The 14841-nt window shown below is 42.1% G+C and overlaps 1 protein-coding gene across 1 annotated transcript; it reads left to right on the top strand.

The window, feature by feature from the left end:
• The first annotated feature begins 2927 nt into the window (after nucleotides 1–2927).
• Nucleotides 2928–10922, top strand: LOC143140841 (cell division control protein 42 homolog). The gene is made up of 6 exons (XM_076301962.1): nucleotides 2928–2957; nucleotides 4206–4310; nucleotides 6827–6899; nucleotides 8386–8495; nucleotides 9271–9468; nucleotides 9849–10922. Exons 2-6 carry the CDS (start codon nucleotides 4206–4208, stop codon nucleotides 9936–9938), a joined length of 576 nt encoding a protein of 191 aa, XP_076158077.1. The 5' UTR covers nucleotides 2928–2957; the 3' UTR covers nucleotides 9939–10922.
• The last annotated feature ends 3919 nt before the right edge of the window (nucleotides 10923–14841 follow it).

The following is a 14841-nucleotide window of genomic DNA, read 5'->3' as shown; positions in this document are numbered from 1 at the left end:
GCTTCAGTAATTCAGCAAAGTCAGGGTATCTGCTGGTCTGGCTGCTGGCTAAAAACAAAAGGTGAAAGGCATATATTATTCTAACTGTCTCACTGAATTGCATTATGCACACTCAATTCTCACTGGTATCTGCTAGACAACAAGTACCAAAACATGATTAGTTCATAGATTTCACATGTAAAATACATTTTATATAACCCCACCCCATCTTGCCTGTTCATAATTTTGAGAAATTGTTAAATTGTGTGCATTTGTGTGTGTACGTGTTTATGTGTGTGTGTGAGTGTGTGTGCGTGTGTGTGTGTGTGTGTGTGTGTGTGTGTGTATGCGTGCGTGCATGTGCTTGTGGATGTGCCTGTGTGTGTGCATGTGTATGCATGCATACATCTACTGTGTGTGTATGTGGCATACGTATGATTACTGTGAATGTATGTGTGTGAATATCTGTTTATGCACATGTGTGCATATGGAATTGGTTAACATGACCACTGGAGGCAAACATACACAAAAAATTGGTCATCCTAGGCCCTACGGTTCTCAAGATATTCACAGAAAACTCTGTAGGTGTACGGTCACTAAATGTACACATAAATTATTTTATTGTATGGCCCCCCATGAACGAAAGTTCACAAAACTTGGCATGCATTCGGAGGGTGTCATAATGATCCTACACTTTCAATTTCGTGCAGTTTTGACTATGTCAGCCAGAGCTATTGTGATTAAAACACCTAATTTTTTGCTTTTTAATTTTTAACTAGGTGGCGCTATACATGAAATAAGTGGTAATGGGATGGGTTGACATGGCCCCGTAAGTCCAACATACAAAAAAAGGTGGTCCTCCTAGGCCCTACGGTTCTCGAGATATTCACAGAAAACTGTCTCCGGCCACCTACAGGCCAGATGGGGTACAGTAACATAAATTAATTTATTGTGTGGCCCCCCATGAACGGAATTCCACGAAAACTTGGCGTGCATTCAGAGGGTGTCATAATGATCCTACACTTCCAATTTCGTGCAGTTTTGACCATGTTAGGTCACAGATACCTGCGATTACAACACCTCATTTTTACTTTTTGGTTTTTAACTAGGTGGCGCTATACATGAAATGAGTTGTTATGGAATGGCTTGACATGGCCCCTTAAGATCAACATACAAAAAAAGGTGGTCCTCCTAAACCCTACGGTTCTCGAGATATTCACAGAAAACTGTGTCTGCCCTACCCTCCTTTCGGGGGGTCCAGTCCAGCGGGGGGGCTACAGATGAAAACGAAAAACGATGGTTCCATGCTATCCATGTGGAGCTACATGCCCACCAAATTTTGTGTCCCGGGAATCCTTGATGGAAATTTGGCCGTGTGAAAAAAAATAAATAAATCGCTGCGCGGCGGTCATAATAATCGTTCCTTCCTCAAACCCCAGATTGCTGCTAAAAAGGTGCAGTCTACAATCATTGTGGAGACATGAAGAGGCTTGGTGGGTTTTAATTATATGAACCATTTTGAGAGTTGTGGTGGTAAATAAAGATGTTTCCAGTGATTGTTTAAAAAGGGTATGAATAATTTTGAACACACATTTTTTCATAAATATTTAAAAAAAGATTTTTAAAAAATTTTGATTCCATGTTTTTACCACATTGTCTTGCAATATTGGTCAAGAGGGGGTACGAACAATTTTGTTCTTAACTATATCTTAAAAAAGTCTAAAAAGTGAACATCTGAATGAACTGCTTGTCAAATTAAAAGATAGCTAGGCTATCATAAAAAAGTTGCATTTTTTGCATGATAAAATGTAATCAGGTAATCCCCAACAATGTAACTGTAATCTGATTACACAATTTTTTTTATTGTAATCTGGGCTGATTATAGTTACTTGATTTTTGTAATCTGATTACGTAATCCAGATTACATGTAATCCGTTACTACCCAACCCTGCCCAGAGGGCAGGGCAAGGACACATGAACACACACACACACACACACACACACACACACACACACACACACACACACACACACACACACACACCGATAGAAAGATGTACACACACACACACACTCTTGCAGCTTCTGACTTTCCGTTGTACACACACACACACACACACATTCTCTTGCAGCTTCTGACTTTCCGTTGATCCACCTTGTCTTGACATGCCCAGAACGTCAATGAACTTTAACATGTACTAACACCTCTGGCATCTTGAGGATGTATGGTTTAGATGTTGCTCTAAGCATAGGTCTACAACAGCATCATTCAGACCCACATAGCAAAATTTGTCTGGCTACTGGCTACCTTGCCTCAGGGTTGCCTCAGTGTTGGCCCACTTCTGGCTTGATCCCCGACCCAAAAATGGCCCAGTCACTGATAACTGACACAAAGAATTTGCTCTGGCCCAGGTGTGGCACACACACGGTAAAATGACTCTCATTGTTTCTCTTGGCCCAGCTGTGGCCCACACACAGTAGCTTGTGTTGGCTGAGTGTCGAGTGGGGAGGCAGTGTTTTCAGGGAAAGCCCTTAAGACATAGGTAGACCCTCAGTTAAACTGCCATAGCCCATATAATTTAAATGACGTAGACTACAAAGTTTTGCTTGCCCTGAGGCCTAATTTCCCCCAGTTCATACTTTCAGGGAAAATGAAATACAAGCAATGGCCAAGTAGGCCGAATTGAAACTTTGTTTTAAAGGCCTGCAGGTTTAGCACACAGAATGGTAAACAGTTCAGAGTTTTCTTTTTGACAGCCTCGTGTGGTGGTGAAATTCAGTTCACATGTTTGTATTAAGTAAGCAGACGACGCGTGGGCAGTGATTTAGACACATGAAGTCTCCTTTTATGTTGTCAGATAACAGGCTGGTAAAATTCCTAAGATTTCCTAAGATGACAATAAGACACGCCTACTCCGGAATGATCTCTTACCGACACAACTCCCGGATGTAACAACGCCTCTCTTTTGACAGAAACGGTGAGTGGTTGAGATTTTTATGGTGCTGTTTTTTACAAATTGTAAAGACCGAAACGGTAGTGTTTGTATGATTTTATGAATATGAATGACATTTACAGTATTCTCCGGTCTACAACAGGGATTCTTCTGAATATATTCTACTTTTGTTTCTATGTGGTATTGTCTTAAATAATGCTAACCGTTGCTTGCTAGCAGGTAACGCTAACGCTAGAGGCTAAGTGACGGAATGTTAGCATAGCCGCCCGGTGAGAGTAGTGCATTTTACGAATCTCAGTTAAATTCACTTTGTTGTCATCCCATATTTTCATATTCTTCTGGATAATGTCATACAGGAATCGAGGAAGAGAAGCGGCTGCGCAGTGTAACATAGATTACAACAAAGGCTAACAGAAGTGCTAACTTAGTTTACGTTTCCGTTTACTCAGTGTTAGCTAACGTTAAGATTGACATTAACGTTAACGTAATTTTAGAGGGAATGTAACGTCAACGTTAGCTGGTGAGGAACATAATAACTTTCATTCATATTTAAACACATTTGATAGTAAAACCGTGCAATTTGTGGCAGCGGTAAGGACCGCTGTGGTGTTCATTGTGGTATCACAGTGAGACTGATCTTTTGTTTTGAAACATCGAAACTAGGGATAACTCGCTAGCTAACACAAGCTAACAATTAACATTAGCTAACGTTTCTCCTCTTGGAAAGTTGTGTTACAACTTCTTGTAAGCTGTTTACAGTACAAGTATATGATGTCTTGTATTTGCAACATGTTATACATCCATATATTTAAGTAGGGTTGGTGTCATTGAGGTGACTCAGGTATAGGTTATGTAATTCTCTACAGTATTGCTCTATACACCGACTGTGGTTTCAGTGGAAGTGGATATCTCGTCTCCTGAATACCATAACTCGGGAAAACCCTTGGATTAGTCATGTGAACCCCAACCCCACACCCAAATCTGTTAACAGGTATTTTGTTTAGCAGAGCAACTAGCTGGTCACACGGCCAATCTTGAGTGTTGTGGAGTAAACACCACCTCACACTGCCTCCCTATTTAGGCTTACTGACGGCTCATTGTCTACACTGCCATCATTCACATATCAAGATGCATGGCATTCTTCCTGCGTGTTATGCGCCAACAATCCGTTTGTGTTGTATTGACATTGCACTTAAGGCCTTGCATCTCACTCCCTGTCTCTCCCTGGTCCCTATCTCTCTCTCTCTCTGTCTGTCCCTCTTTGTGATCCAGATGCAGACCATAAAGTGCGTGGTGGTGGGCGATGGTGCTGTGGGAAAGACATGTCTGCTGATCTCCTACACAACCAACAAGTTCCCCTCAGAATATGTGCCCACGGTAAGCCAAAGGCCGAACATGTTCAGGCAGGGCTGGGGTTAAGGAGGAAGGAAGGAGGAAAGGTTAGAGGAGAGCCATGGCTTTGAAAGAAAGGGAACAGGGTGGACAGGGCAAGGAGAACAGGATGGAGAGGGAGGGCACAGTTTGTGGTTTTGTGAGGGACAATGTGTATGAAGGCAGAACTACAAAAAATGTAAAGCTACCCTGAAGGCACTCTTACCTACAGTATTTTTGCCGTGTTTTGTCTAGGTGTTTGTCAATGCTAACTGACGCAAAAGGCAAGATTCAACTGGACCAATTGGATTTGACGAGAGAAAAAATATTAATTAGCTTGATGTCAAGTTTCTCCACTCTCTGTTGTTTTAGTTGATAGCTAGTCATGTAAGAATCTTAAGCCAATTTCATAGCTAAGGAGAAATCCTCTAGACTCACCCTGAGGTACTGGCTTTCTGTGTTGTGGTTTAGTATGGAGAGGACAGATATGTGTTCCCACGTGTACTGAGGCACAGGTGGAGGTAGGTCTCTGCCTTCCTCCATGCCTTGACATGTCACATCCTTCTTTACATCAGGATTAAGCCAAGCAGACTGATCCTGGGAGAGGCTGGTCACGCTTTGACAGAACTCCTATTGGATACTCGAGTTGACCGTCAGAGTCCCAACTTAACTTTAACTTTTAATGTGAGCGAGGATGTGCACAGCACAGCAAAGACACACTGAATAATGTTGTGGAATCTGCTGACTGCTGTTGTTTATGTACTGAGTGTAGGCTATGTTAAACGGAGGACAAGGTAGAGTCATGGAGGTGGTGTGTTGATATTTCCACTGCGCTGCCTGCTCTTACTTCACTGTATAGTAATGTCTTTTTCTGACACATAGGCTGACTACTCGCAGATTGTTTTCTATTAAACACGGTATGCATGCACATTTAAATGCTTTTATTTGGATCTGAAAGGCAAGCAAGGAAAACAAGTTCCAAATACTTTGGGGAGAGTCATTGACAAGGTGACAGGCCTACAGTACATGGCTCACATAGATTTACAATTGAAGTCCTTCCATTTATAACAGTCAATGCTCAAGGATAAACAAAACATCTCCGTTTCCATATCTGCTTGCTTCCTTTGATGGCTGAGACAGAGCAAATTTTTCTTTTTGCCACCTTTTTTTGCAGCCCCTCCAACACACACACACGCGCGCACACACACACACACACACACAGAAAATAGCTGTGGTGTGCACTTAAGGTTTGCTCCCCCCAATAATGTTGAGAGCAGAGCTGGCGTGTGTCCAGTCGGGGGAGATGGATCCCCTGTGTGCCGTTGGGTGCAGTCGCGTTGGAAAGGTAAATTAAAGTGAGTGACTTGAGAGGACAGGTTGGCCTGCATCATCACAAACCGATGCTGGACGGTGAACCGGCTGATTCAGGGGTTCTCTCTGTCCCTTACGCCAGTGTTTTTCAACCACTGTGCCGGGTCACACTAGTGTGCCGTGAGAGATCATCAGGTGTGCCGCAGAAAATTACCCAAATGTCACTCACTGATCCAGAAAAGCAACTGTTGCATCAAAGACTTTATAACCACATGCTCTCATTGATTGCATGATTGCAATATTTGTGGTATGCAGGCATTGTACAACGGGGCCCCATATCACAGAATCATCACATATCCAGTTCATAACAACAATGAAATTAGATATAGTCACCTACAAATGAAACAGAGGGCGCTTGTATTATTTATTGAGCAGGTCTTGCATAGAAGCCATAATAAGGCCATATCTGTGCATTATTTGAAATTTTAGGCTATGGTATGTTTATTGTTTCTTCACACATGATGTTAGTGTGCCGTGGGACATTTTAAGTGTCAAAAGTGTGCCGTGGCACAAAAAAGGTTGAAAAACACTGCCTTACGCTTTCGATGAATTAAGCACCACACAGGGCCCATGCCACAAGTGGCCATCTTGGAGGAGGTTAAAAATCAAACCATTTCAGCATTCCGCCACCCTGTTACATCCTATGAGCCACCATGACGCTGTAAAACATTCCAGCCCTGTTAGGTTTCTTTAGAAACACACTTAGAAGAAAAGAAAAAAAAAAACATGACACATCGAACAGCTCAGGGTCTTTTTCACAGGCAGCTGTTCACATGTGAACACTGAGAAACTGGGTGGTTCTCTGAAAAAGCCAGAGGAGTCGCTCTTCACACTTGCATCAAGAGACTAAAGGAAAGAGAAATAAGTGGAGATCAGTGGTCCCAAAAGCTATTTGGGGAGAGGAAAAATGACTTACAGAGGAAGGGAGGAAAAGAGCAAGGCAGTAGTGGAGGAAGAGGTGGGGTGGGTGGGGAGAAAGTGAGGACTCCCGAGGCCAGGAGTGTCACGTTACACCCTGGCCGGTCTGACAGACCTGTTGTGCATCTTTTATTTTTGTCTGCTCTATTGTGGGCAGGAGGTACTTTCCATATTGAATAACATATTGAATAACGTATAGAATAACATGTCTTTCTCCTCCTTTCTCTCTGTAGGTATTCGATAACTATGCAGTGACTGTAATGATTGGTGGGGAGCCGTACACTCTGGGTCTGTTTGATACTGCAGGTAAAGCCAACCCATTTCAACCCATTCTACCTAGTGGCCTTGTTATCTTGTTATTATAATACAGAAATATTGGACATGTCACTGTCAGTACAGAATCTGTGTTTAATGCTTTCTGTTAAGTGCTCAGTTGTTTCAGGGTTAACAAGTTCAAATCTACAACTTGTTAAACGTGTTTGACATGGTGGGTTTAAGTATGCTGAATACTAAGTACTGTTTTCCTAAGATATATTGTGAGTAGGGCTGTCACTTTTGTGAAAAAATCCTGTTCGATTTTTGAGACATAAGTGTTCATTGAATCGATTGTAAAATCGATTTTTCATGTCTAAAGACGTTTCCATTTTCAACGCCAAATATAGGCCAATCCACAAAAAATTAAGAGGCATTAGGACGAACGTAAAGAGGGCGCTTGTAGACGCAAGCCAGGAATATTTCTGATGATTTATTGGCGTGACGTTTCGTGCACAATGACAAACAGGAGTGCAACATTCTCGAAAAATAATAAGCCGAGTATACTGCCATTACATCAGTGACAAACATTACTGCAGGCTTCAACGTAGCTGTGTTTACGATTAGAAATGTCAAACAAATTTCGCCTACGTAGAACTCGATTGCACAGTTTGCATAGCCTACCGCTTTGTTCTTCTCCATAGTTTGATATACCAAAAATATACCAAAGTACTTCCACATCGAACTCCTCAAGTTATTAGGGCCTATCACTAGTCTCTCATGTCGCACAGGTTGATCGCGTTGTCCTCCATTTTTGGCAAAACACGAGCAGCACAGCAGCTGATTGAAACAGCTGTTTCCGGTGCGTAAAATTGGTGGGAATTTTCTTTTTAGCTTTCGCAATGCTTACTGCACTTCGGAATTCTTTTATATTCTTGTTTGTGAATTTTGTTACATCTATTTTTTTATTTGTTTAATTCGTTTAAAATTAATAGTGTACATATTTGGTTAAAATTGATTCCCTATTTTAGTTTTCGAAATTTGTGTTGTTTGGTCCAATCGATTGTGCAATCGATTTTCGAACGTAAAGTGACAGCCCTAATTGTGAGTCCTCAACCACTTTACTGGTCTAAGTCCAACTTCCTTGAGCTGAGGTCTGTTTACTGGTTACTATGTGAACCCTTAAACTGGCACTCCCGTATAGTTAGCCTATCTCCCTTATCCACTGAAAAACAGCATTCCAGGATGGGATATTAGTAGCCAGTAGTCCCCTGACAGGAGAAAATGGAGCTTTTGGCTTCACATATTAAATGTCAGCTGTCACTTACCATTCGCCAGCATTTTCATTTTAGATACGCAGTCATGTTTGTCATGCTCTCTGAATAACTATATCTATCATTTACTGTAACTGGGGTCAGTAGATATAATGTGTGACGTGTCAAAAACAGAGGTTGACAATGTTCTTTTCTTGTGAGGTTTTGATCCTTTGGGCATTTGGGTGAGTTGTGTCATTAGTGTCTGCCATCTCACCACCCCTTAGGTCAAGAGGACTACGACAGGCTGCGACCCCTCAGCTACCCCCAGACCGACGTCTTCCTCGTCTGCTTCTCCAGCGTGTCACCCTCGTCCTTCGAAAACGTCCGGGAGAAGGTTGGTCCCCCAATAAGGCTGTGTGCATGTGTGTAGTGTACAGATGGTTGGCTTGAGATGAGTTTGATTACACTATGGTGAAGAAGTCTGACAGGGAGGTTACACCAGGCACGTCACTGAAGTATTCCGTTCATTGAGCGTCTGCTGCAACAATTAGCTCTGTAGTCAATGAAACTGGTCACACTAGACGTGATAGCGGTGCGTACGTTCAAAAACATTAGACCAGTCTTCTAAAACAATTTTCACTCTCCGCAAACGAAGCGCTTCACTTGTGGACCTGGAGTAGCCCAGGCCTGAAGGTCACATTTTTTGTTCTAATTGGTTGGCAGTCTGGACCGCACATCCAGACAGCTATGAATACACATAACTGTCTTTCCATGCCTCTGTGTTTCTGTGTAAACACAGAACTGTGTGTGTGTGTCTAAAGTCAAGTCATATGATGCTAAAGGAAGAAGATGGGGAAGGGGAAGTTCTCCCACCTTTTGACATTTCTCAGAGACGTTTTATTTTCTCACATATGCACTGTCTGCAGTATTTGCTCGATGATGTTTTAAGCCCCCACTGTCGACTTCAAGGCAACGCTGCGACCGTCGGCTTCAAGGCACCTAACCCTAACCCTTGCCTAACCCTAGTGCCTTCAATGCAACGCTGCCTCGAATATGACGTTGGGGGCTTAAAAAACTAAAAGGCACAGTATTTTGCATGCAGTCATCACGATTCTTTTCGCTCTCTCGTCTCACCCCAGTGTACTTGTTTGTCCTCTTCTGTTCTGCAGTGGGTACCAGAAATCTCGCACCACTGTCCCCGGACTCCGTTCCTGCTGGTCGGTACCCAGGTGGACTTGAGAGACGACAGCAACACGGTGGAGAAACTGGCTAAGAACAAGCAGCGGCCCATATCGCCCGAGAGCGGAGACAAGCTGGCGCGAGACCTGCGGGCCGTCAAATACGTGGAGTGCTCTGCCCTCACCCAGGTAACCACCAATCAGTGAGAAGAGTCTTTGCGTGCCACTCACTGGCTGTGTCCTTCTGAGACTTTGTTCTCAGCCATGCAGGAAAAAACTTTATATAAAACCCTCATTCCTACCTTGAAAAAAAATGTCTTGTTAGCAGACATCTATAGTGCAGCAGTACAATGAAAGAACATTCACGGGTCATGATTATAGAAGGTCATACCTCATGCCAGAAAAGTTGTTAATAACTTTTGCATTCAGTCATGTGTAGATAACAGCTGTAAATTCCATTTGTTTCCCTCCTGTTACAAGTTTTTCTTATTTCTTGTTTTCTTTTTTGTCTGCTCCCTTTTCTTCTCTTATTCTCATTTTTCCTATTATCTTTTTTTCCCCCTTTTCAGAGAGGTCTGAAGAATGTGTTTGATGAGGCCATCCTGGCTGCACTGGAGCCCCCAGAAACCAAGCCCAAGAAGCGCTGCTCACTGTTGTAGACAGAGCCAGGGAGGGAGAGAGAGACAAAAAATACAAAACAGGGACAAAAATGTGGACCATTGGAACAGGTAGACCATGTAGAAAAGAGGAGGGTAACATAAGAGGGAGGGAATGAGACACTCTTTTTTTCCATCCAGTGCCTTCAGTAACCGAACTAAGAGAGTGGGGTGTGTGCCAGCTACCTGGTTTACTCTCTTTGTCACTAACTGCCTAGTCGTTTTTTCAGAGATAGCCTTAAATATACTGCATCAGAGATGGAAGCTTCTCCACAAAAGGGCGTAAAAGCACTAGGCATGGATGCGTCGCTTCTTTGTCGTTTTTTGCTATTACTAACTTAATCAGGATACAGTCAGCCGTTCAAATGCACATCATGAGCGCACACACACACACACACACACACACACACACACACACACACACACACACACACACACACACACACACACACACCAGCATCCCTTAACTAGGCCTAACTGGCATGGTGAACGAAGAGAGAAACAAGCAAAAAGAAACAAAATGAAAAGATGATCAATAAAGTGGCCATTTTTTCACTTGTGTGTCAGCTGCAACAAAAACTGGAACTCAAAAGTGCTTCTTACCTCTTCTGCCTCCTGCAGGCGAGAGAATGAACTGAACCTCTACATTCTTACGATCGCTGTGGAGAATTATCGTGTATTAATAATAACTTGAGTATTGTTTTTAAACAGCGGGGATGTTTTTTGCAATTTTATTTTCAGACCTGAGTTTTTTTATTGTTACTTTTAATATTACTGAATTGCTTCATATTGTGCCAACATTTTGGGTGCCACTCCATTGCTGAGTTTTTTTTTTTTTTTTCATAACAAACTGTTCTACTCCAGTCATCTAATAGGTTTTTGTTGTTATGATTAATGAGAATGCAATAATGACTCCATGTGACAATGATGAATCTTTCAGGAGGTGTTTGAAATGGTGGAATGTATAATAAAAGACTGTTAACTGAACCATTCTCCATGAAAAGTCTTCTTCCAAATTATTTTGAATTACAGTAAATACACTGCCATACAGTTTCTCAGTTTTTGGAACATCCCTGCAAAATATCAGGAGTTGCATGTTAAGTGGCTGCCTTAATACTGGTGTGAAAATACAAATATTCACCACTATACTATTCCCCAAAAAGGAAAACGGTTGACTTTATCCTTAAAATGGCAGAACCAAAGTAAAAAGAATAAATTAAATAATGAATAAAACTGCTAACTTAAGTTATAATTCCTGCAAAGCTTAGATTATGAAATTATTTTTGCATGATTTTATTTCAATACAAAAAGGCTTATTTTAATCACTGCCCATTGTAACTTGACCCAACTTGATTACAGCTTATGTAAGGGGCAATCAAATGAATCTTAGTTCTCCAGGGCCTCTTAACCATGAATAGGGTTTGACCCTGCCACCCTGCTTCTGCTGTAGCGATGCTACCCGCTGCTCTGTCGAGAGCTCAATCAGGTCAGATGGGCAGCTGATCTGGAAAACGGGTGTGATCGGACTTGCACTTGCGTCCATATTGAGTATGCTCAGCTGCTGCCAGGGTTATCAGCTTGTCCCTTCTCACTGCCATTCCACGATTTCACCAGCAGAGGGGGCTCTTTTATTGGGTTTCAGACAGTCCATAATCCATTGACCTATATTCACGTTAAATGGTTGCTTGCTTAACTGCAGTGCAGAGGTTTTTTTTTTTTTTTGTTTCTGAAAAAATCAAGCTGCCTTTAAATTATTGTTCTTAATAGAATGCGATAACACTGCATTGCGGATTGTTATTGTTGCTGGGTTCATAATGAAAAGGACAAAGGAAAGAGATCGTTTTCATTATTTGGACGGATTGATTCTTGTGTCCTCAGATTCATTTTTTTTATTGGTGCATTTCACAGAAAATGCCACTCATTTATTTCAGAACCAGAATGCTTATAAATATTGTGAGGTTTTATGTGGACATAGATCCATTTTATAACAGGCATATGTATTTATTTACCATTACTCCCAATATCATCAATACTCGTCAATGACATTTGATGGACATTAGGAGTTTATAGTTATGCTTCGGTTGGATTGTAATATCTGTGTAATGGGTTTGCTTAAACAAATGTGTAATGAGTTTTTCCTTTTTGCTTTTGCTCTTCAATTCTCAGGTCTTGAGTATTGGGGGTGCTGTAGTAAATAAATAAGTATTACAGTATTAAAGTATTAAAAGAGACCTGACAAGAGTTTTAGAAAATATATTGTAGTTATGGGCCAGAAGGAGAGAGTTCTGGTTGATTATGAAATGCTTTTAGAGCGGAAAATTTGCTACTGAACTAAATATGAACTAAAAAAGGGGGGGAAAGCAGTTGCTGTCACTGTTCCTCACACCAACATTCTATATAACTTTATCTTTGTACCTTTTGACTTTGTTGTAGGTACGGAATACCTCCTAAATGTAACAGATACATATACTTATTCAAATAATGTGTGTTTCTCTATACTAAAGGATATGGTCTGTAAATCCAGCATAATCTGTACGTCATTCATTTTACATTGGTGCCCTTGCCTGCACCCTGTTACCCACACTCATGTAAGTGGTACCAAACATTATGTTCTTGGAAAAGGAATACAACAGTTCCAGACTAAATTGGGTTTTCAATAGAGCTTGTCCTGTCTGTTTGTCCAGAACTTGGCTGGAGCTTTGCAAGCTTGCAAACTTCAGCGGAGGTATTAATATAAGAAGCGGGTGGCCAGAGATGGTGTTGTAGACATGGCTTAGTGGCCCACACATGCCTGAGTCACACTGTGTACTGATTATTATTGGATGGCCATCTGACCTCATTATATGTAGGTTGCCATTGGTAACAGGGTGGGGGTGGGGGGTGTAGGGTGTAGATAGCAACCCAAAATCACATTTTTTTCTCCCTTGTTTTTCCCCCCCCCCCTCACTTTTTAACATGATGTGTGATATGACGTGGTTGTCTGCTGTACATCACATAGTCCATCACAGAGGCTACAAAACATACCTTAAAGCTACATAAACTGCTGAAAGCACTGACATTACATATAATCAAAAATAGAAGTCAGCATGGCATCTCTACAGTGATATACTGAATCAGAGTATCTGCAATTATTGAGTAGATGCATATGCTACCACTACACCTTTGACTGGTTGCTATGCGTCACTGGCAAGGCATATTATGGGATGTTCTTTGTTTTGTCACAACGTGTCCTTGTATGGAATGGGAAGGGGGGGGGGGGCACCAATAAATGTGTAGCCTATGCATGAGAAATGATGGAAACAGCTTCCCTGTTTTCTTTTTGGCATAGTGCATATAAGCTACAGTGACATTTCTGACACGGAGCTTTCTACTAATTTATGTCACCTTAAGCATTTCATGTTAAGAGGTCCATGATTACACATCGCTACAAAAGTCAATATATTGCACTAATGTCTCATATTTTTACCATTGTAACACAGTGGAGCTATACTTTGAATGTGTTGTTTGGATTTGACCAGATTTATCCTATAATTGTCGACAAACAGATGAGCAGCATTGACGGGGGTTCTCTCTCCTTGGTAAATCAACTGGAAGAGGTCTTTTTGCAGTCAATCACCTCTCTCTGGTATGAACTGTCTTGCTTTGTGAGGCTACAGCAGCAGGTCTGAGATGGCGCAATGTACAGTTCAAACATGTAGTGTGAATTAGCACTCAGGAGCACTCTCCGATTATTATGGACTGGCAGTGGGGGAGGGGGTGCTAGTTGCTCTGCTTATTATGGGATGTCTACGTTGTTAGGCGGGGGGAGGGGTGGAGGCATGGTACCCAGGCGTGGGGGGAGGGGGGAGGGGTGAAGTTGAGTATTATGGTCTGGCTTAGGCCTGTTTCAGTGTCTTTTTTTTTTTTCATTTCCTTTACACCATTGCTTGTCTGCTTACAAGAAAAGTCTCCAGTGTCGCAGATCCCTGAATTAGCATCAAGGCTGATGTGAAAGATCACGACGGTGTGAGAATGTGCCAGTGTATTGCACACTTCCTCTTAAGGTACAACAGAAAATGAAAAAGAAACATGAACCCAGACAACAAAGACAAGAATCAAAAACAGGAATTTCAGTAGGGCATTGCTGATATAAAATACAGTCAGAGTTACAGTCAGGCCTACAGAGAGGAGTGAGAAATGTGTGTCAGAACAATGAACACTACAATGCCCTGCCTGACTGTTGTTGGGGGTACCAACAAAGGCCTGAAAATGACCAGGCTCTCTGACTTGAGTACAAGAGTTAAGACAGGAGGCAGAATGTGTAGTCTTTCCTCACATGAAGAGATTATAAACGTCATGCGAGTGAGTAATTTAACGGTTTGAATTTTCATTGTGCGTCTGTCTGTTGTCTGTCGCACCAATCTTTTTCAGACAAAAGGGGGCATGTATGTCTGAGCAAATTCATTTCAATTAATCTGTCCCTGGGTGTCTGACACGACTTCATAATGCAGCTCTGCTCTGCTCTGTACATCTCTGCCATTCCAGATACATAACACTCAGACGTTCTATCTGTCTGCCCATCTCTCTCTTTCCCCGTCTGGCTATCTTCCTGCCGATATATCAGGGAATTTGCAAGATCAACTCCATATGTGCTTGTCTTGCTTGGAGACCGTTCAACATTAAGGAATGGCAAGAGTGTGATATGTATGTGTGTTGGGGGTGGAGGGGGGTGGGGGTGGGGGGGGGGGTGCAGCGGAAGGAGTATTATGGTCTGCATTTTGGCTTGCATGGTAATCTGACCCCCTCCACCCCACCCCCACACACCCGCCCCTTATGCTTATCTCCATAGCGACACCTACCACAGGAAGGATATTATGGTCTGTACATTTCTTTTGAAAATGTATTATGGGATGTTTGCAGAGGCCTG

This window comes from Alosa pseudoharengus, unplaced genomic scaffold (genome assembly GCF_046254945.1).
Source record: "Alosa pseudoharengus isolate Yale_2024_CS ecotype anadromous, Long Island Sound unplaced genomic scaffold, YU_APseudo_1.1 YU_APseudo_1.1_scf_23, whole genome shotgun sequence".
Taxonomy (NCBI): Eukaryota; Metazoa; Chordata; class Actinopteri; order Clupeiformes; family Clupeidae; genus Alosa; species Alosa pseudoharengus.
This window is presented reverse-complemented; position numbering and strand designations above follow the sequence as displayed.